Here is a 21,423-nt window from a genome sequence, read left to right on the forward strand (position 1 = left end):
TTTTGCTTGCTTGTGTTGCAATCGCACGCATCAAACCATTTGTTCAACGTCCAACGCATAAATGCGTACAAACAATCACTTTATCAAATGTTAATAAATCAAAATTAATGCGCGTAAAAAATACATACATATAAAATGTGTGAAAGAGAAAAAAGAAAAATGATTGCAAATCCAAAATAAAATGAATTGCAACTCAAACGGTAGCACGAAAATCGTTTGGAAGGTAAGCAGCTTGTTGGTGGTAATCGTACAACAGCTGCCACATGTGGCATAACGAGATTTGCAAAAATGCATTTTTCTGCCACATTTTTCACACTTTCGTTTTTTTTTCTTTTTGTTAATTTTTAATTTTATTTGTAGCATGAGATAACAGTGTTATTAGTTGTATTTGATGGCGTAATATTTGGCAGTTGACAACTAAGTTGACAAAAAGGCGTATAGATAAGTGGCAAAAATAAATTCAAAAGAGCAAATGTTCTCGTTGTTCCTTTTGCCATATTGGCACACGTAAAACTTTTTAAATTGCGATAAAATTTTGATAGGAAATTTTTGGAAAATATAAATATAAATATATAAATTTGAAGGAGCAAAACTTGTTATTGTACTTGCAAAATTGACATAAAAAAATTTAAAAATATATAGTGATAAAATTTTTTTTTTTAAATATATAGTTGATGAAATTTAAAAAAAAATTTAAAATACATTTAAAAGTGCAAATTTTGTCGATGTACATAGTTGCAAAATTGTAATTTAAAAATTTCGAAACAGTAAACAAATTTTGATAGGAAATTTTAGTGTAAAAAAATTGGCAAAATAAATTTAAAAGCGCAAATGTGGTCGATGTAGCTGCAGAACTGGCACATGAAACATTTTAAAGTGCGGTACAATTTTGGTAGAAAAATTTTAGAAAATATTTTGGGAAAATGATAAATTTGAAAGAGCCAATTTTTTCGTGTTTAAAAGAGCAAATTTTGTCGTTGTTGTTCCTGCAGTATTGGCACTTACATATTTTAAATCGCGATAAAATTTTGATATAAAATTTTTTGGAGAAAAATTGGGTAAACTTAAAAGTTTCAAAGAACAAATCTTGTTGTTGTGGTAGCAAAATGAGCACATATTTAAAATTTGCATATTAAATTTTAGAATAAAAAATCAGAGAAACTACTTTAACAGAGCATATAAAATTTGAACGAAAAAAATTTAGTACTTAAAAATTTCAGTAATAAAATTTTAAAATAAAAAGGCGCTCACATTTTTCGTTTTAACTGAAAAATTTACGCTTACAAATTTTAAAATAGTGAAGAAATAATAATAAAATAACATAAAATTTTTGGAGAAAAATTTATTTTAAATATTTTCTTTATTTCGATTAAAAAATTTTGCATTTTAAAGACTCTCCGTTTTTTATTTAGAATTTGACAAGTTTTAATAAAACGTTAGTATGAAATGTAAAAAATGCTTTCAACTAATTTTTCGTTTATTTTTATGGGGTTTCAACGTAAAAAATTTTGATAGAAGCACTTTGAAAAAAACCAATTTATTAAAAAAAATTTTGTATTAAATTTGTTCGACAAGAGATAACATTTTGAGACAAATTAAAAAAATTATCAAGCTTTTTATCTAAAAAAATTATTGAATTTTTTTATTAATCCTCAAACAAAAATTCTGTGGATTTTTACTTCAGCATTTTTTTGAAAGACAAAAAATTATAAATAAAAAAATTTATATATTCGGAAATTTTTATTGATATTTTTTTGCAAACAAAAGAGTTAGGTTAAACATATGTATCTGCTGCTGTCTATAATAAACTCCTTTTCATCTAAATCAACTAAAATTCTCAATCTGCACAAAAAAGCATCATATCGCGCAAATTTCAATTCGGTGTAACATAACAATTTGCTTCACCGTTGCGTTCTGTTAAGCATTCCGCCATCTGTTCCACTTGTCCAATGCCTAATGACCCTAAAGAACATGTTGCAATCATAAAAGCATGCCAATAAATTACAAATGTTATCATAATTATAAAGGAAATCCGCTTTCGATGATTGCCCAAAAATACGCCAGAAACGAACGTACGCTCATTCGAATTGTCCATTTGTCAACTGCATTTAACAATATATTAAAATGTGTATTTCGCAATGCAGCTATTGCTAAATATGGCTAATTTGCAATGCCTCTGCTACCAGTTTCAATAACTTCAGCAACCAAATGAAGACACAATTAATGGCAATAAAAATTAACTAAGCAAAAACGAAACGCACCAACATTAATTGAAGGTCATTTGGAGCGACAGCAGTTGGCGCATCACTCTCGCTTGCAAGTTGCAAACGTTGTTTGGTCGCTCAGCCGCTCAGTCATGCTCGGTTGACTGGGCCACCTACTTTTAAACATCTTCGTAACATGCAAGTGGCACACACGCACACATACACATACACATATACTTGTTATGGCCGATAAATCTGGCTCGAAGATGCGCAACTGTACAACTTACGCAAAATCAAAGTCACTGGCGAATCAGCCAAGCGGTCAGCTGCTGCTGCTGATGATGAGCCACACTTTTTGAAGCTGCTGACCATTAAATGCTGAATTGCGAAATATTCTGCTGATGTCGCTAAAAAATTAGTGGCGCACAAATTAAGAATGCATTGCTGGTTTGTACTAACTTCTTTTTTTTTTTGTCATTTATTCTTTGCTTATTCTAGGTGTCTAGACACATTTGGCAGTTTCGCAACTTACAAGCAAAGTTTATGTTGACTTGCAATTTTACTAAACATTGGTGCATAGTTACCAGTGTGCAAAACATCGATGGCTTGGCTTGTTTTTTTAGTCACTTTTGCTGGCACAAATTCTTTACAATATTTACTATATTTTTTATTCATACATTATATTTTTTTTCTTTTTTGCTAAAAACAACCTCCCAGTGGCCAGCTGTTTTATTACTCCATCGCTTGTTCGGTTGACAGCACAGCACTGCAGCTTTTGTTGATTGGTCTTTCTTATTTAATTTACGCATACGCAATTAAGAGCATGCGTGATTGCGCTTTAGTCGCTGTCATTAGTTCTACGAAGTGTGTATTTTCTTGCACGGCGAACATTCTAAACCTCAAGTGGGTCAAATCAAAATACATATATATAATGGCCTGCTGTTGGCAGGTCTTTAAAGCCTGGTCTATATTTAATTAGCGAACGACTTCCGGATTTTCAGCTAATTTTTTCATCTAATATTACATGCATTAACTTTAAGTACTGAGTATGAAGGGGCTTCGACGGAGGTTCACGCTTAGTCGTAAACCGATCGAGAACACACTGAATTTATACTTAATCCAAGTTGATCTCTGGCCACTTGGTAGATTTGAAATTTGAAAATATGTAGAAAACCTTAAAAATTCAACCCTCTAGAAGAAGTATAAGAGAACAAACGTGGCGTCCATCTCGGTACCGCTATTCCGATCTTAATAAATTTGACAGAATCGCTGTCATACTTGTGCAACTTTTTCACGTTTTTCTTGCAAAATTTCTTTTTCTGCTTCCACTCTTGCTGGCGTTTTGGCATTTCTCTCTCGCAAATGCACCAATGTGACGTCACACAAAAATTATTCTCAAAAATCCTCTCGGATGTGCGCAATCTTGTATTCTATCATTCTTGGTATACAACTAACTACAGAGAGGTACAGCAATTGTCTCAGCTCCAAGTAGGGTTATTGATATGCAGGGCATCGCAGACGTGTGCCACCGACGTGCTCTTGTCGAAGCCTCTTTACAGCAACATAATGAATTGTGTGTTTCAAGATAGCCGAATTTTTTAGCTCAGCATCCTTTTCTGTCGAGTATGCATTGGTTTCGTCATCTAATGATCCGTAGCGCAATAAATTTTAAAACCTAAGTACTTGAGAAAACGACGACCCAAAATCATGTTTAGCGTTTATTCTCATTGACTAAACGATACTTCGGTTGAGCTTTTTGCTGTTCCTCAGTTTACGCAGTGTATCAGTATCAGGTCATGTTGTCTCATCCGTTTTAAAGATTATGATTTTGGTTTTTCTTTTTCCTCGAACGTTTAACCACTCTCCTATCCTTGAATGGTTTAACCTTCTTGATCTTCAATGGTGCCATTTGATGTGCCATTTTAGGTAGCCCTTGAAGAGATTGTGCTCGTGTTTTTTCGATACCGAAAAAGGAACTCTTCCTAAATATTTTTCCAAGACGCGTGGAGTTAGACATTTTACTATTGACGCCTGTCATGCTCTGTTTCTCGCTCCCCGTATCTCGAAGACCTAGGATTCCACACTTTCCCAATATGTTTTAAAACGAGGGGACAACTATTTGTTGTTTTTGTAACAGCATACGAATTCCCCAAAGAGTATTTTGGGAGTGTTGCTGGAGTGACAGTCCTTGGCCAGATATAAATCTGGGTCGTTCCGGCTACGTAAACCCGACTGTCTTGGAGGACAACTAGGCGCCTGTAATGCTTTACAGCCCCCTCTTTGTATGTATTTTCTAAAAGAATCATATTCGGTTCACTTACCTCCTATAGGCAATAGCTACGAATCCTTTAGTGTGGCTGCGATACTTTTTTTCTTTTCATTTCATTTATTTTAGAATAACTTTCTGAAATACACTTTTTTTTTTTAAACCCCTTTAATTCACTTACCTTTTTGAAATTGTTCCAAAGATAACGACGTATTTTTTAATTTCATTTTATTTAAATACATCTTCACTAGACACTCAGTAATAGGCAATATTCTGATTTTCTGATTTTCCTGTCTCCGATTCGTTGCTGACATGCGGCGCTTTAATTTCTTGGGCAACATTTTAATAACCGCCACACAACACACTTCTCACATCGCTGTCCTAATCCAAGCGCTGGTTAATTTTTCAGCACTCCACAGTAACAGCAACTATTAACCAATCGCCTGAACTACACTTCATATTACTTCAAATTGCTTAATTGGCATTTTACATAATTTTCGGTACGAGTATATTTGTCAAAAGTATTGCGTCAATTTTCAAGCCACACGCCTGTCACACTCGCAGCCGTATACTTACAAATTAATGCTAACCGAAATGATACTGTGCGAGATGCCAAATGCTAGCTGAGCTCAAAAATGCTAACGTCGTATATCCGCATATTCGAAATGACGTCGAAAAAGAGGTGGAAAATACGTCGGCGCAACGCAATGTTAACTTTGAAGTTAATAAATATATTTGCCGATATGCTTCACCGCATGCAACATAGCCAGCCAGCGATCGTGCGCGGATGTAATTTTTTATCGTTTTTATATTAGCGATTAGCAATTTGGAGGTGTGTATGTGCTCTCATTCAGTGACTATAACTAAAACCGTTGACTGCTTTACCGGTTTACTTTCGCAACTCACAAACGATAGACAGAATTCACGCCTTTGACAACTGTCACAAAAACGTGTGATTTACTTGGATTTTCGGTTATTTTATTTGGATTTTTTTATGTGTTTTTTGGTTTGGTCATTTGTGCGAGATTTCCTTAAGGAGCAGCACCACTGTGCAATGATAACTCTCATTTTGCCATTTCGGCTGTTCACATTCACGCAAGAATGTTTGAGTGTGTTGGTTTGGTTAAATGTGAAGCCTCCAATGATTTATTGACCGCTGTTTATATTAATTTTCTACGCTTACAGGACTTTACTTAAGTAATTTAAAAGTGCAACTATTTTATTTATTTTCGTATGAGTTAGATTTGCGCAAATTTGCTTATAGCCGGCAATAAATCTTAACGACTGTCAGTGTGGCGATTGGTGGCATATATGTAAATATGTACCGACCAAATGGTTGGAGGAGTCGTCGATAAGAAAAATTGCATGCATACACTAGTGCCATTTTCTATGCATACTTAGGTACATATAGGGTGATTCAATAAGACCGCAGATGTTCGTAATTGAGCCATTATTTCATGCGATGTGTGGCAAGTGGCACCGTCCTGTTGTTGTCTAATTCCATGCTATCTAATTTAGGCCAAAAAAAGGTTGTTATAATGTCACGATATTGTTCACTGTTTACCGTAACAGCGTTGCTGGCATAATTTTCGAAGAAGTGCAATCCGAAGGCTCCATCAGCTGAAAACCCACACGAAAAAGTGACTCGGTGTGGGCATGCCAAGTGCGGCAGCTTACCTTGTTAACGTATCCGTTTGGGTGAAAATGTGCCTCATCGCTCATGGGGATTTTATTTAATCGGCATTAACTTTTTGTTGTTCAAGCGTCCAACTGATAAATATACGGGCTGCAGTTCCTGTGTCGATTAAATTTTCTAGGCATTTCAATTGCTGTGCACGACGTCGAAATTCAAGTTGTCACGGCCACTCTTTGTTTCACAGCAACAATATTTTCGGCCGAACGACCTGTCCGAACGAGTTTCTTCGAATTTCTACACCAAAAGACGGATTTTTGATGCAGATGGTCGGCTTTGTTGACCGACAAAATTACGCAATGCTCGAAATGTACTTCTGGTAGAACGATTATTTTCATAAAACGTTTGTACCACTTTTACGCATTGCTCAACTGAGTATCGCTCAATGACCGAGTTCGCAAAAGCCTAGAGTACCAATTGTCTAGTTAAAAATAAAAGTAAACATTAACACATCACAAATCACTTCTGTCAAAGATCTGCATCACCTTTGTATCACCCTATACATATGGTGTTTATTTATTTAAGTTAGTGGACTTATAGGCCCACGCGCTGATAGCTTTTAAATTTATTTCGCTGCTATTGCAACACACACGCACGCTCAGCATATGTGGCCAATTCATTTCAGTCATTTTGGTCTTAATCCTTAAAATAAATAATTTTTCGCCATAAATATTTGCCTAAATGTGCAATATCTTATCGCGCTGTTATATGCTGGTGGCTTTTCCGTATACATACCTACTTGTTTGCCATAAAACTTATTCCAATTTTCGCTTTTCATTATTCTTACTTCAGTCACTGGCATTTGCCGTTCATTCCAGCTGCTGCGTCACTGGTGGCAATGCCACCTACAATTGGCACATGCTCATATTTTTTGCATGTCATTCTATTTCGCTTGCACTTTTTCCATGGCAGCAATCGTACTGCAGCAATATGAGCTGGTCAATAAGACGACGCCCACACGCGCTGTCGCAGACAACAATGCAATTGTACCTTGCCTTTATTTGTTGTACGTGTCGGCCATATTTCACAATAGCACGCCGCCACATTTGGTTAGTGATAGCGGCGGGGTCAAGCTTTTAACTGTTTCTCAATGCATTTAAAAGCCTTTTACTTTTATCGCGCGCGATTGCAAAAATTCCTAAATTGAATTTTTAACAAACAGTCTTTCCAGTATTTGTGCGCGCGAACTACCGGCATTTGTGGGTATAAGCTCTGGTTAGCACTCGTACATATCTTGCATAGCTTAGGAAAATTTATTGCACCCGATGCTTAACATGTCACCGCCGACTGGGTCGTACATAAGTAAAAATGTTCACTTTGCTTACTTTTATTTGGACGTAGGTGTGGGCTGTAATTTCTAGGGTCTTTGGATCACTTTTTTGTTGCTAGTGTACTATTTTCCTTAGCCATCGGAGGTTGACCGCAATAAAGTAATAATTTATTTTATGCAACACCTGGCTGTTGTTGGTATTCCTATGGTAGAGTATACATTTTTTGATACTGTGTCTCGTTTATGTTGATTGGTGTTTATTTAGCACGAGAAAGAGATCAAATATTTGGTAAACTATGATATGTATTGAGTATGTCGGAGTAGAGTCCAGATAAGAGTTGCGCGATCTTTCGAAGTAGCTGAAGCTCTTTGCCTACATTGGGTGCTGGTTGAACTCTAATAACGATAATCAAAAGACGAAAGTTTGTAATGGTTGTTATTGTCCTCTCAGTGAATGTCGATTAAGAGCTGCCTATAAAATGTCGAGTCCATTAGTTATGTCTTGCATATCCGCATCTCGTCTGTACATAGATCTCGTTCAGAGAGCGTGACGTCCTCACTATGTAGATGGGGATTCAGTATTCTGACATGTCTTTAGCTTAATCCACTGCGTCCTACTAATTAGTCCCCGGTAACCGAACTGGCGCAGTTTAATTCAGAACCATCCGATCAGCAATGTTTCTTTGTCCTTAGGTTAGGTTGACGTGGCTGCTGGTCAATTTTTTATCACACTTAGGCCTTCAAAAGAGCCCCTTTTGATACCAATATCTCGAAAAACCTTATTTGCCGCTGCGCATCAATTTTTAAAAAATCCGGCTCCCAAAATGCTTGTCGTCTGCTATATAGTGCTGGACATGCGCAGAGTAAGTGCCTGACAGTCTCAGGTTCCTCTGCATTAAAGCAGTTCTTGCAGAATCATTGTGAGCACTTCTAACCACTCTGCGTGCCTCCCTCAGATTATGTGTCCAGTCAGAGGGCTATCGATATTTCTCTCCTTTTCAAAGATAGAAGCTCTCAAGATTTTCTCATGGCCCAATGTTGTCACATGAGTTTGTCTGTGTTGCATGTACTTGAGTATTCCCTTATACGTGCTTTTTTTAAGTAGAATTCCCCAATCCTGAGCATGCAGAAAGCGAGCCTCTTCCAGGCCGGTGAAAGTAGTGCGGAAGTACCCCTTCTTGTTAGCTTGTCCTGTTACCCATATCAGATAAAATATGAGCAGCTCATCGACTCACTGACGGGATCAAGTACCCTAATAGCCGCTTGACTGCCGGAGTAGATATAAATTATATTTGTTGTGATCGCACATGAAGGAAACTTTCAGCAGCTCCTTTATAGGCGCTATTTCGGTCCTTAAGACACTTGGATCCATCAGCGAAGAACCTAATTAAATTTTCATGCCCCTGGACTCATTTTGACCATGATTCTCTACTTGGTATCGCTGTATGATACCTTTTTCTTTTTTCTTGCGCCCTGGTTACCAGAATGATGCGCGTTTTATCCGGCCAAAGAGCTATAGCACGGTTATGGCTTCATCAAAATAAATGTGGACCAATGATGGCACCAGCCCAAAATCACACCAAACAATTAACCTCGTGTGAGTTGGCGTCGACCCATAAACAGCAAGTATTTGTATCTTGTATGCGCGGAGGCTCAAGTTCCAACACAAAATTCACCAATTTGAAGGCTGCGAATAACCAAATTCTTGTGATCGTCAAGCAATTTACAGCCTCGAGTTTTTTTACATAAATGGACGGACAGCGGTTGACTCGAAATCGGCCATTGAACTTTGGAGAGCCGAAGTTAACGCATCCACTGTAAAATTTGTGTAATTAGCGCAACGGTTCCACAACGAACAATCGTCAATTGCATAATTTGTCATGGGTGATTTTTCATCAATGCTTGAATTATAAAAAAACAATAAAGTTAAGGCAAACGCCACCGAGACTATTTAAAATATGAGGAGGTGGAATCGTCTTAACAACTACGTATGTAATACCCTGGATTGGAATAAATTTAAGAAGTCGTTTCGTTTGTAGTGCAACCATCTATGTATTACTTATCTTAAAAATTCACTGATTTAAATTTGTGTCTTCTTATCTTAAATTCCACTTGTGAATATTTTCACACACTTTCGCATTTTACACCACAATAATTTTTTTTATTTTAATGCATAGCAACACTTGTGGCTCATACAAATTTGCATACATGTAGCAAGCTTGGGTGCCCGCCAGCCAAACCTCAGTCTCACATTAAACATTCCACTCACGCCTAACATCTTTGCAAAAAAAAAGGTTCTTATGCTTTGTTTTTCGAAATTTCGCAAACTTCTACATATAGCCGCGCGCGTTTCAATTGCGAATTGATACATACGTGCTAAGTAGTGGTACGCCCGAGAATAGTGCTAATTTGTTAGAAATTACCAAAAATAAACACTCACACATATTTCTAAATTGGCAAATAAAATATGCTGGACCCAACGGCATACACGATTAGTGAGACTTGCAAGTGACACAGGTATTCAATATTTGCAATGCACGTAAACGTAAAGAATTAAGTATTTTAACTTCATTTTTTTTTATTACCAAACACAAATTAAACTTTTAGCATGAACGGAGATTCAAAACACTTTAAACAGCTGTTTGTTGGACTAACGATGCCATTGCCGGTCGATAACATTAAACGATAGTATGTGTCGGTATAGTGATGAGCAGCATGTGTGCATTTACTTGGCAGCACTTATTTTACTTTAAACTTAAAAGCTTGAATGTAAACAATAAATCAATATTACCTTTTTATTTCCTTAATTTTCACTTTAAACTTCGTGGTGCATTGCACTCTATGCAGTCACCTTTTACGAAGTGCATGCAAATGCTGGCTGGCAATTTTCGGACAATCGAAATTGATGAATTTTTATGGCCAAACCAGATGTACACAAATCAATGAAGTCGTTGTCAATTGACATTCTTTATGTTCTTGTCAATGTTTGAATTATAATAAATTTTTGGACATAAAACACGCATCAAGGACACACATTTAAAATTTGTAATAATTTCGGCGGCCGACAAATTTATGCAATATGCAATAAAAATGCCAACACGCAGGTGTGCTGAGGTAGTTCTTTGTAAAAGAGTATTATAAATAGGATAAAAAGAAGTGGCGGAGCCGGTGCTGCATCAAATTGACAGTCGTCGAAGAATGCTGGTGAGTGAGACTTCTTAGGCTAGTGAATTAAAAGATCGTCACAAAAATGTAACACTTGGGTTGCCAATATATATAATGAAAGGGAATTACCAAAACGTACTACGTAGCGGTTTGAGGTTAAGATTAGAATTTGGATTTGGATTAATTTATGATTAATACTAGTAGATTAGCCTCATTTTCGAACTTAACTCTCTAATCTGTAATTAGATAAAGAGATTAATAATAAGATTGGGATTAAAATTAAGAATAAGATTGAGATTAAGATTATTACTATGAATACAATTAAAATTGAGATTGGTATTGAGATTGAGTATAAGATTTAAACTAAATTGAGATTAAGAATGAGTTTAGCATTAAGGGCCGGTTACTCAATGTCAGGTTAACACTAGCTAGGGGTTAAAGATTATTATCTACGTTATCAACTCCCTGTTATATATAATGAAGTGGACAACGTCGATAACGATGTTTTACCTGCGGTTAGTGTTAACCAGATATTGAGCAACTGACACTAAGGATGGGATTAAGGTTAAGGTTGAGATTAAGATTAAGATCAAGATTTAAATAAGTCTAAGATTTAGATTAAGACTATGATTATGAGATTGAGATTTACTTATGATATTGAGATTGAGATTTACACTATATTGAGGTTATTTATTATGGAATGAATTTCCGTCATCCCTTGTCAAGTTTGGTTTGCAGGCAAAACGGTTTCGGCATTGAGCAATTTTATTTATTTGTATTTATTTAACACTGAACATTTATTATTTTATTTATTTATTTATTTGATTACAAACTCAGTGTAATTTTTCGTTCTGTTGAGATTAGGATTAAATATAAAATTAAGGTCAAAACTAAGATTAAGGTTCAGACTAAGATTAAAACTAAAAATTTTAAGGCAAAAAAAGGAAAGCAGAAAATAACCATCACTCGTTTTATAATCTAGGCATTCGATTCATGAAATTCTCTTGCTTTTTTTAAATTTTTCAGATTTTCGTAAAACTCTGTTTAAATTTTTTTCTGTGCTTTTTTAACCGACTTCCAAAAAGGAGGAGGTTATCAGTTCATCGGAATATTTTTATTTTTTTTGTATGTATGTTACCGCATAACTTTGGACCACGTCAACCGATTTCGATAATTCTTTTTGCATCGGAAAGGTAGTGTCTCAGAGGTGGTCCCATACTAATACTGGTTAAGATCCGATCAGTGGATAATGGGATATATATATAAATATTTTTTTTTTATATGAGAGTTGAAGTCGCTTTTTTTTGCTAAAAATTACTTGTTGTTTCTTAAGGATGCAAATTGCTGAGTTTTTTTTTGTGTTTTTTTTTTTGGTTTTTTTCATATCACATTGTTGCAAAAGACGCTTTTTATCGCATACATTTTTCACTACAAATTACACTAAATATTTTAAGTGTCTGCCACTTACTCGCTTGTGCATTTTAAGCATTCCACCGCACTTCTTCTTCATCAAAGGTAAGTACTTGCAACATTTTTGTGTCTCAAGTGCTCACCTTCAATGGCAATGCATTTGCATTCGAATTTCAATTTCAAGTGAATAGAAACTGGTGCACACTTACTCGCATTGAAGTATTTAATCTATAAAAATAAAATTTATACAGCAGAGCGCACTTGCGGCTGATTCTCTACCGTTTGCAACGACTTTGACTTTGTTTTGCGTTGAGTGCAAAGGCAGATGTTGCAACAACTGCATATTTTGAACACCTCAACTGACTATGTATATACATGCATGGCCATACGGCACAAAATCATTGCACTGCCGGTGCAGCATCACTGCCAACAACAACAACAAGAATAACAACAAATCGCTAAGCGAATCACGTTTCCGCAAATCATTGCCACTGCATACTTTCAGTAAATTACTCTAGTAATAGTATTCTACCAGCTGTTGCCACAGCGTAGGCATTTTTCGTTGGATATTTTTTGCATTGCTTTGTTTACGTTTTCTTTGGCTGCGCGCATAACTGCAATTGTTGCTGGTGCTGCTGCTGCTGCTATTGCAACGGAAACTCGTTTCCGTTTCATGTTTACCTAGCAGCTATGCAAACGATCATCGCTACGACTGTAAAATTCAATTGCATTGGTAGTCAATTGTAAGGCCATTGCATCTGCATTTGTTGTGGCAGCTGATTCTTCTTTTTCTGCATCAGCTTCTTCACCTTCTACAGCACTGCGGCAACCACTGCCACCGTTACTAAATAACAACTTTGTTAATCGCTTTTAAACTGCATATCAGTTCGGCAGTGGCCGTATTGGTTTTTGCTGTACACTTTATCGTCTGGCCGTTTAGTTCGTCGCTGACACAACACGGCAGCAGCAGCAGTAGCAGCGGCAATCAACGTGCCAATACCAGCTATGCATCTACATTAGGGTGGTCCAAAATAAGTAAAGTCGGAATTTTAAGGCTCTAACCCCCTAGGATTGTTCTATATCGAAAAAAAAGTATTCCCGTATATTTTAATTTTGAAATCAAAAAATATTTCATGTATTTTGTATGGGGAAAAAAGAAGTTGGAAATGGAAATGGTATGGAATTATTGAAAATCAGTATTTTTCGATCGGAACACTCTGTTTCTCTAAAACAGATTATAGAGATATACTTTTTTCGATATAGAATAATCCTGGGGCGTGAGAACATAAAAATTCCGACTTTACTATTTTACATGCATTTTTGGACCACCCTAATCTACATACATTGCTGCGGTGCCTTGTCTGTTTTGGTATGCTGTTGTAAATGTTAACATTTTCATTGCATAATGCCACTAATATTCGATTTTAAAGGTTAGTAAATTGCTATGGCCACTGTGTTATGCCGTTTGTTTGTTTATTTGCTTTTGTTTTTTCTTCACGTTCCGGCAGTCCGTTTTGTATTGAAGATGTTACTCTTTATTGAAACGACTTTAGTTTTACTGTTATGCTGATAATAACTAGCATCTCTTTGGTATGTCAAAATGCAACTACTAATTGTTGTTGGTTTTATTATTATTTTTTGTTTTTTCAACTGCTGTTAGTTTCACTTGTTGTTACCCTTCGCTATTAAGTGGCATGTAAATGTTGCCACGAAAAGGTTAAACGTGATCCAGCTGACGTTAGTTGCAAATAATTTGTGTATCTTTTCTTTTTGTGTGAGTTATTCACTTTTGATTGCATATTATGTTTGGTTTTTATTACTTTTCGGTTATATTTTTGGCAAATAATTGGCAGTTTGGAAAGAGCAAAAGGTTGTGGTAACAGGTGCAGTACATGGTTGAGAAATTATTATTTTTTACGTGAAATATACTGTTTTAACTGCCTCTGTCCCTTTTTTTCTGCTGCTTTTTATCCCTTTTCCACAGTTTATTTACTTTTTATTATTTTTTCTTTCTTTTTCACTTTTCTCCTTCTCACTGAACTTCCTTTTAATTTCCTCGTAGATTTTATACTTCTATATCTCTATTGTCGAGTATTTATTATGCTGCCTCAGCATCTATCTGATCCAAGAAATAGGCTCCTATCCTCCTCTTGTTTTGGCTTATTGTCACACTCCTAGAAATGAAACCGATTAATTGTATTCATAAAGCATTGTATACCACAGATTCTTGACGAAGTTTAGTCTGAAATACCGTGGAAAAACGCCTTGCACCTTCGCCTTTAGAGTCCCGCTATTCCAAAATTCTAGCAGATAACAGCTCGACGCTTTTGGTTTACTCTACTTCTCAGCAACGTCGATAGAAGTTGTTTGTTGAAACGTCTTTTCCCTTTGCGTGTATTCCCACCAGTGATGATTCGAACAACCATACAGAGTTGAGAGCGTTCCAGCCGAATGAGGGTACTGGATCTATCTTTGTCAATTCTGAGGTGCTACACCACATTTTGACTTTGTAGTCTACTTTCCTTTTACCAGTTCGAGCCATAGTTTGTAGGATGCTTCATGACAGATAAGTGTTTACTGCAGACCACCACGGTCGAGGCCAATTCATTTGTCCAACAATTGATTTCTAAAATAACCCTTCGTATTGATTATGCTTCGGTGATGACGTTGGTAAGAACCCTTACGGCTGTGGTATACTCGTCTCAGTATACTTCCGAATGATGTGTGGCCATTTCGTCAGCTATTTCGTTCGCTACACCCAGCAAAAAGTGACGTTGATGTGACTCTGGGACGCTAGCGATACTTCACTGCTTAGCTTAGTTTCCTTGGTCCAGATATCTCTGCTAGAAAGACATTACAGAAGTCGGACCCGCGATATGATTTAAGGTTCCCCTTATAGAGACCCGCGTTGGTTTCTTTCTCCACACTCGATCAAAAGGTGCAGAAGGTATTACCGTCGCTGTCCTTAATGTTTAAGTTTCACTATTAAGACTTGTCTAGTTCGGCCATTTCGGTGATTTTGCAATTGTGTCGGATCAAAGGAAAAAATGGTATTAGCTCAGTGAGGTGGGTTACCATAACCAGCCGGCTATTGGGATTGTCGGGGTTGAGTTTGGAAAAGTAGGAATTGAACTTAATACAACATCTATAACTTCATTACACCGCGGGTCTTTCGAGGCAGCTAAAGCTCTTCGCGTTCGAGAGAGATGTTGGTTGACTACATTCACGAATTGTCCCTCGATGTCTGTCGTTTATAAACTTTCCATACAGCGTAGCATAGAGATGCCTTCTGATGTGCTATAAAGAGGCAATCCTTCCAGCAATTGTCTGTTCGGTTGTTTCCTGCGGTAGTACATACATGCATAGGTGCGAGGATGCACTGAGGCCTCGCTTTGTAGGTGATACTACATCAGAAGCCATATCGTTGCGGTTTGGATGCGGTGTTCTGATAGATCCGTATCTTCGTCACCTGCATCCTTCTAGTCTTCCTCCTTTTTCTTTACCTCTGCACAGTATCATTCCTCATTTACAGCATTTGTTTAGCTCGTCCTTTACTCAGACTGTTTATTATCATTTTAGACTCAATAATAGTCCCTCTAGGAAGCTCAAGTCCTAAGAGCCTATCGGTCACTCTAAAATAAAGATATACTTGGACGAACTGACCTGATGTACATTATCCTACCGAAAGCACAACTGTGCATGAAACTTTTAAGTACAAATATAGTACCAGGCGGTTCATCAGAACCTATGCGTAGTCCTCCATTTTCATTCGATACGATTTTCGTTGGATCTCGTCCGCCTTCAAACGCGACCCACCATAATGTTGGGCTACCGAGTATTGAGTATTGCGAACTGCTATCGTTCTTGTGAAATTCTTGTAAAACTACGCTGTATATGTGTACATATCTACATACATACATAAGTATGAATGTATATGCCAATGAACAGATATGTATACCAAATACATTTGTTCTCCGCAGATTATTTTAACATCAATCATTTGGTATCAGTATTTTATAAAGTTAGTATAACTTGTAATTTCTCGCACATGGCTTGCATTTGATTAGAATTACGCCCGCACAAGATGTGATATCATTTTTGTTATCTGCATTTGCATTAGCGAATATATATTAATGGAATAAGAATGTTGCATTCTGTTTCTTAGTTGGCTAATTTGTAGTGCATTTATTACCAACAGCTCAGTTTGAGGGAGGCAAAAGTTTTAGTTCAGCCAAAGGCACAGCTGCGTTTATGCTATGATTTATATATAGACTAGCGTTTTAGTTTTCACATTTTGATTGACATTTGCAATATATATTTCAGTAATTGTATGCTAATTTTGTAGCGATAGCGTCATGCTCTTACGCTAAGGGCATTATATAAATGAAAACAAATATGTATTTCCGTATAAGGAATTCATTAGACACTTTGACGGGGTTTATAAGAAATTAGTTTATGATTGACAAGATTAATGTAATACTTGAAAAATATATGAACTATTATTTAGATCAAGTACTATGCTAGCGTACAATCACTGAACACCAAATTGATGTTAGCTGCATTTAATGGCAAATCAGTTGGCGAAGCAATTGAAATATGTAGCTAATTTTGCTTTCAAAGCGAAATTTTTATTTTCTTTTTCTTCATTTATTTCTGCTTTTGCTTACAAAAAAATGTCGCCTGATTCCCATGACGTCTTCTGGCGTGCTACACAAACGTTGGCACTCAGCACCTTAGTCGCCCGTAACACGTAACGGCTGGTCGTAATATTCGGATTTTTTTGTTACTTCGTTATTTTTATTTTTTTATTTTTTTTTTGTGCTATTTTTTGTTTGGTTGCATAATCATTTTAATTTCTTATTTGTGTTTTTTCTTTGTCTCTCTTTTCATACATTTTGATTTTGCCAATAAATTCGATATCTGCGCCTGCTTCTGGCATATTTATATAACAAAACAAACGTATGACGACAACACAACAGGGAAGAGATGCAACACCATACCTGGAGAGGAATCGTGTCGGACGAGATGCCATCGATTCAGCGGCTGCCTTAACCGATATGGGTAAATATTTATTCCGTGAGCGACGTTTGCCCGTCTACGATATTGCAGTGGCGATAACAAAGTGAGTAGTGCATGTTACAAAAACAAAAACAAAAACAATAAAAAAATCCTTAAAAATCACAAAGCAACGCAGCTGAAAATGCAGGTGTGAAAATATAATTGGCGCATTTGCTCACAGCTGACGATATCAAAAAAAATATCATATATTTTCTCTCAATAATTTTATTTCTTTTTAAACTTCTTATTATATTTCCCTTTCCCTACCTATCATTTTTCCTTCAAATCTTCAAATACTGATCATTTGAATCATCTTCTTTTATTGTCCCTACTTTTTAACTCTTCTCTATACTTTATTTCATTTATCGTAAAAAATCCGACATGCATATACTCAAATGTATACATGAAATACAGGTATGATATGTGTCGAAGACGTAAAGGCGGTCGTTGCACCAAAGGCACAGCGGGTAAAAATTTAAACTCATACGTTTTTACAATTACAAAAATAGTTTCTTAAGTACTTAGTTAGAAAACTTAATACGTTTGGAAAAATAACAAGTTTCGATTACTTATACATATAAAGCATTTGAAGCTTTTTTGTGGGATTTATCGTAAGAATGAAAGACACCTTTTTCATTGGACACAAAGCACATTTCACACGATCACAAAAATAACAAACTAGCATTACCGGTAGGAATGAAATAGTGAATTAAAAAAGTGAATTCCGACAAAAACTATCACACCAGCACATACTACATATTTAAACGTTTCACACGCGCACAAGAACACATTTTTACAAACACCTTAAATTGAAGATTAATTTAGTGCTAAGGGTTTTACGCTATTTGGTTACATGTCTTTGGAATTTTACTGCTTAAAAAATGCTTTGGTTTAATAAATGCGTAGTCTTAGTGAATTACCAGCTGAGGGTATAGAAAAAATCTTGCTACAAAATAAGGTATGAGCTTATATCGTAAAACTAAATTTTAGAAAAAAGGAAGAAAAGTTAACTTGCAAAATATAAGTATTTAAATAAGTATGAAATTGGGCCTGGTGAAGTATTAGATTTCATAAGAGTTGAAGATGCATATGTAGCTTATAATGCAGTAAGTTTTAAGGCATATACGTTTCCTAGAAATGTTGACTATTTATTCAAATATTGGTCACCAGGAAGCTGATATCGTAAACTTATTTTAAATTTTTTCTAATTTTCGAAACTTTTTGGCGTCATAAAGCACTTGAAATGTTTTCAACATGCTAATAACACATCAAATGCTAGTATCGTAAAGAGAATTTCGTAAATTTTCTATTACTTAAACATTTCATTTCAAAGTAAGTAACTTAAGATACAGGGTATGAAGCGAATGCTTTAAGCATATATCGTATGCTCTAGAAAGTAAATACATATATAAAGTAGCTGTTAGGTTTAGACAGAAGAGGTATCCCCGATCACCGTAGAGTAAACCTTTGGGTGCGTATATTATGTGTAGGTTAAAGCAAATTGTTTATGAATCCTTAACTGTCACGAAAAGTTCGTGAGCGACCTCAAATCACGACAAGCTGGTATTACAGCTCGCCACAGAACTCTCTATTTCATTAAAAATTCTCTGCATAATCTATGTTTAACTCCACTTTTCTCTTTCACGAAAATATTATTCTTTTATTTATTAAATTAACGTTATACAAATTTTGCATTAAATAATTTATTATTTCACGTAAAATCGACGCATTTTGCTTCACAGACTTGATATGTGCAGACGTACATCAACTTATGGTGAATGTAATCGTGGTACAGCAGGTAAATTTTGTTGAATGCAGTGTAAACAAAGTGTATATACATATATACATATATACATTTATGCAAAAATAAAAAGCAACAGCGAAGAGCAAATAATATTACCAAATAAAAGTCCTAAACAAAAACGAAAATACCATAATCGTATAAATATTCGCCACACATCCAATCATTCAATCTGTGTGTATTTTCTTGTGAATAAAATCTCAAGCACGTTTCTTCTACAAATTCTATCCTCTAGACTACATATAAGAGAGCACGTGATATTCTTTCTAAATTTTATTTTGTAAAATATTTACTTATGTGTGTATATAAAAAATAATATTTCCTCATTATATTTGACGTGTAAATATGCTAAACGAGTGTGAATGCGCGCTTGCAGTTCTACATAAATTGTAGGTTTGATTCGCGCAACTGATAACAGCTGATCGGTGATCACTGCGCTATACTATTTTCTTACTTTTCTTCAAGTCTATTTTTTATAAATTTCTTATACGTTAAACTTACCTTATTTGTATGTATGTACATACGAATAAAAACCATCAGGTATATTTTTTCTTTTTATTGCTTTAATTTTTTCGGCACTATCGAACTCTTCCACACTGTCTGGCACGCAATGCCTGTAAATAACTCTTATAATAATATCAATAGGCATACAAAAATTGTTGGTACTTACTTACAATAGCCATCGTCACTTTTATCTTACTTCTTAGATCTTATTCATAAACTTTATAAATTTTGGGCCTAGAAAATTTCGCTAAGATGTTTAATCTCTCCTAACTTTCACAAGCTAGGGCCAAGAAGCAAAAAAGCAAGTAAAAAATAACTGTCAAAACAGAAGAATCAACACGTCTTAAGCCACTTCCGTGCTTAACTGGCTTAACGAGCTTTTTCCTTGTACCACAAAATGTTATAAAACCTCCGAAGAGCTTAGAGTAGTTCCAGATGAACCTAAGGACCATTTCTGTCATTCTTATCAGCGTCTGTAGTTGTTTTCAAGTTTTCGTCACAGCGAAAATTATTTTGAAAATAGTTCGTAAACATTAGTAATCGTAATAATAGACTGGCGGTTACACATATGTTAGTGGTTGCCCGAGCTTCTTCGTGCACCTTGAAGTTGTTACAAAAAGGAGAGGGACCTACAGTTTTATGCCGACCCCGGACGTATTTTTATGAGAAGATATTTTACATGGCAGAATATGCTCGGAGGTTGGCTATTGCCTGCCGAGGGGCGGGCGCTATTAGAAAAAAAACTTTTTTGTCTTTTATTTTTTTATGCTTTTGATTAGATGTATCCTTTTTTTCGCAGATCGACAGATTTGTTGCTCAGATTAAAAAAACGCCATATTATCCCCTCTATCTTTACTAGCTTCCTATTACTGTGCTTGATAAATATTATAAAGTTACCTTTCTAAACTCATTCAGAGCCTTCATACTGAGCCTGAGCGCCACCACACTACAGTGGCTAGACAACTTAACGGAAAATATAGTGATGAGTAATCTGGGAAACTTTTTCTCAACAATTTCAGAAAGGGTCCTACGCCAGTCTGATATACCATAAAGTGGCAAGGCAGAAAAGCAACAAATTAATTAATATGTAGGAAACAAAAACCTAATGAAAACTCCTCTGCGAAACTTCAACTCAATATAGTGGAAATGTTTTATTAATCTTCCTGACCAACATTTTTCAGAAGCTCCAATTTTAATGATACAACAGACGTGTGAAATTAAAACCATATTGAAAATAAATTTAGCATTGGATCATTTAACGATCGAAGCTTTTTTGAGAAATACTAAACTCAATTTTGGGGATTTCATCAAAACTTCTGTGGAAAATTCCAGCAGCTTGTTTTTAAAAATTGTGCTTTAAGTTTATAGTTGGGGCACATTTGAGTAGGTAATGAAATACTTACTAAAGGTGCTATAACCGCTTAAGGCACTATATATCATTTCTAAAGCTCTCTAGAATACATCTTCCCAGAAAGTATACTCAGAGAGAAAAATTCAATCAAGATGCCTAGGAAACTTTCCCACAGACCTTATAAGAATTATTGTTTACCAAATCCCAACATGAAATCATTTCTGTCCATCTCTTTGATAAAATGTGACAAGTCCGAGATCTGAAAAGGACCTATATATTGAAAGTATGGGCATATTAGGCTGCAGACCTTCAAAGAGAGGTAGAACCAAACTCTATTTAGTTTTGGTTGGATTATAAATTATGCTCAAGCATCCGGGACTAATATGTAGCATAGACACACATTTTTAAACACTTATAATTTCATATTGCCTTACCGAAATCATGTTGAATAAAAGTTCACTGTACACCGATTGAACTACAATTGCGAATAGTACAGAAAATTACAACCAAAAACCGTCCATCAGCAAAAAATACAACAAAAAAAAACCTGAAATAGACAAATTATAGCGATTAACAAATTACTGCCGTTGCAATACCGGAAAATTTTCATAAAATGCAACATTTAATTGAGGGAGGGTACCTACTCTTATGCACGTTCATACATACGTACGTACATGTGCATGTAAGACTAAAAGAACCAG

At 35.6% G+C, this 21,423-nt stretch overlaps 1 protein-coding gene across 8 annotated transcripts in view; it reads left to right on the forward strand.

Annotated features, from left to right (window-relative positions):
* LOC118744526 (venom metalloproteinase 3) overlaps positions 1-21,423 on the forward strand; it is a 175,742-nt gene that overhangs the window by 140,968 nt on the left and 13,351 nt on the right. For all 8 annotated transcript variants that reach the window (XM_036477584.1, XM_036477585.1, XM_036477582.1 and 5 more), the window contains 2 exons: positions 16,988-17,130; positions 18,809-18,864. In XM_036477584.1, coding sequence (XP_036333477.1) covers positions 16,988-17,130; positions 18,809-18,864 — 199 coding nt within the window. The remainder of the gene's footprint in view (positions 1-16,987; positions 17,131-18,808; positions 18,865-21,423) is intronic.

This window comes from Rhagoletis pomonella, unplaced genomic scaffold (assembly GCF_013731165.1).
Source record: "Rhagoletis pomonella isolate Grant_MI unplaced genomic scaffold, Rhpom_1.0 Rhpom_scaffold_00008, whole genome shotgun sequence".
Classification (NCBI taxonomy): domain Eukaryota; kingdom Metazoa; phylum Arthropoda; class Insecta; order Diptera; family Tephritidae; genus Rhagoletis; species Rhagoletis pomonella.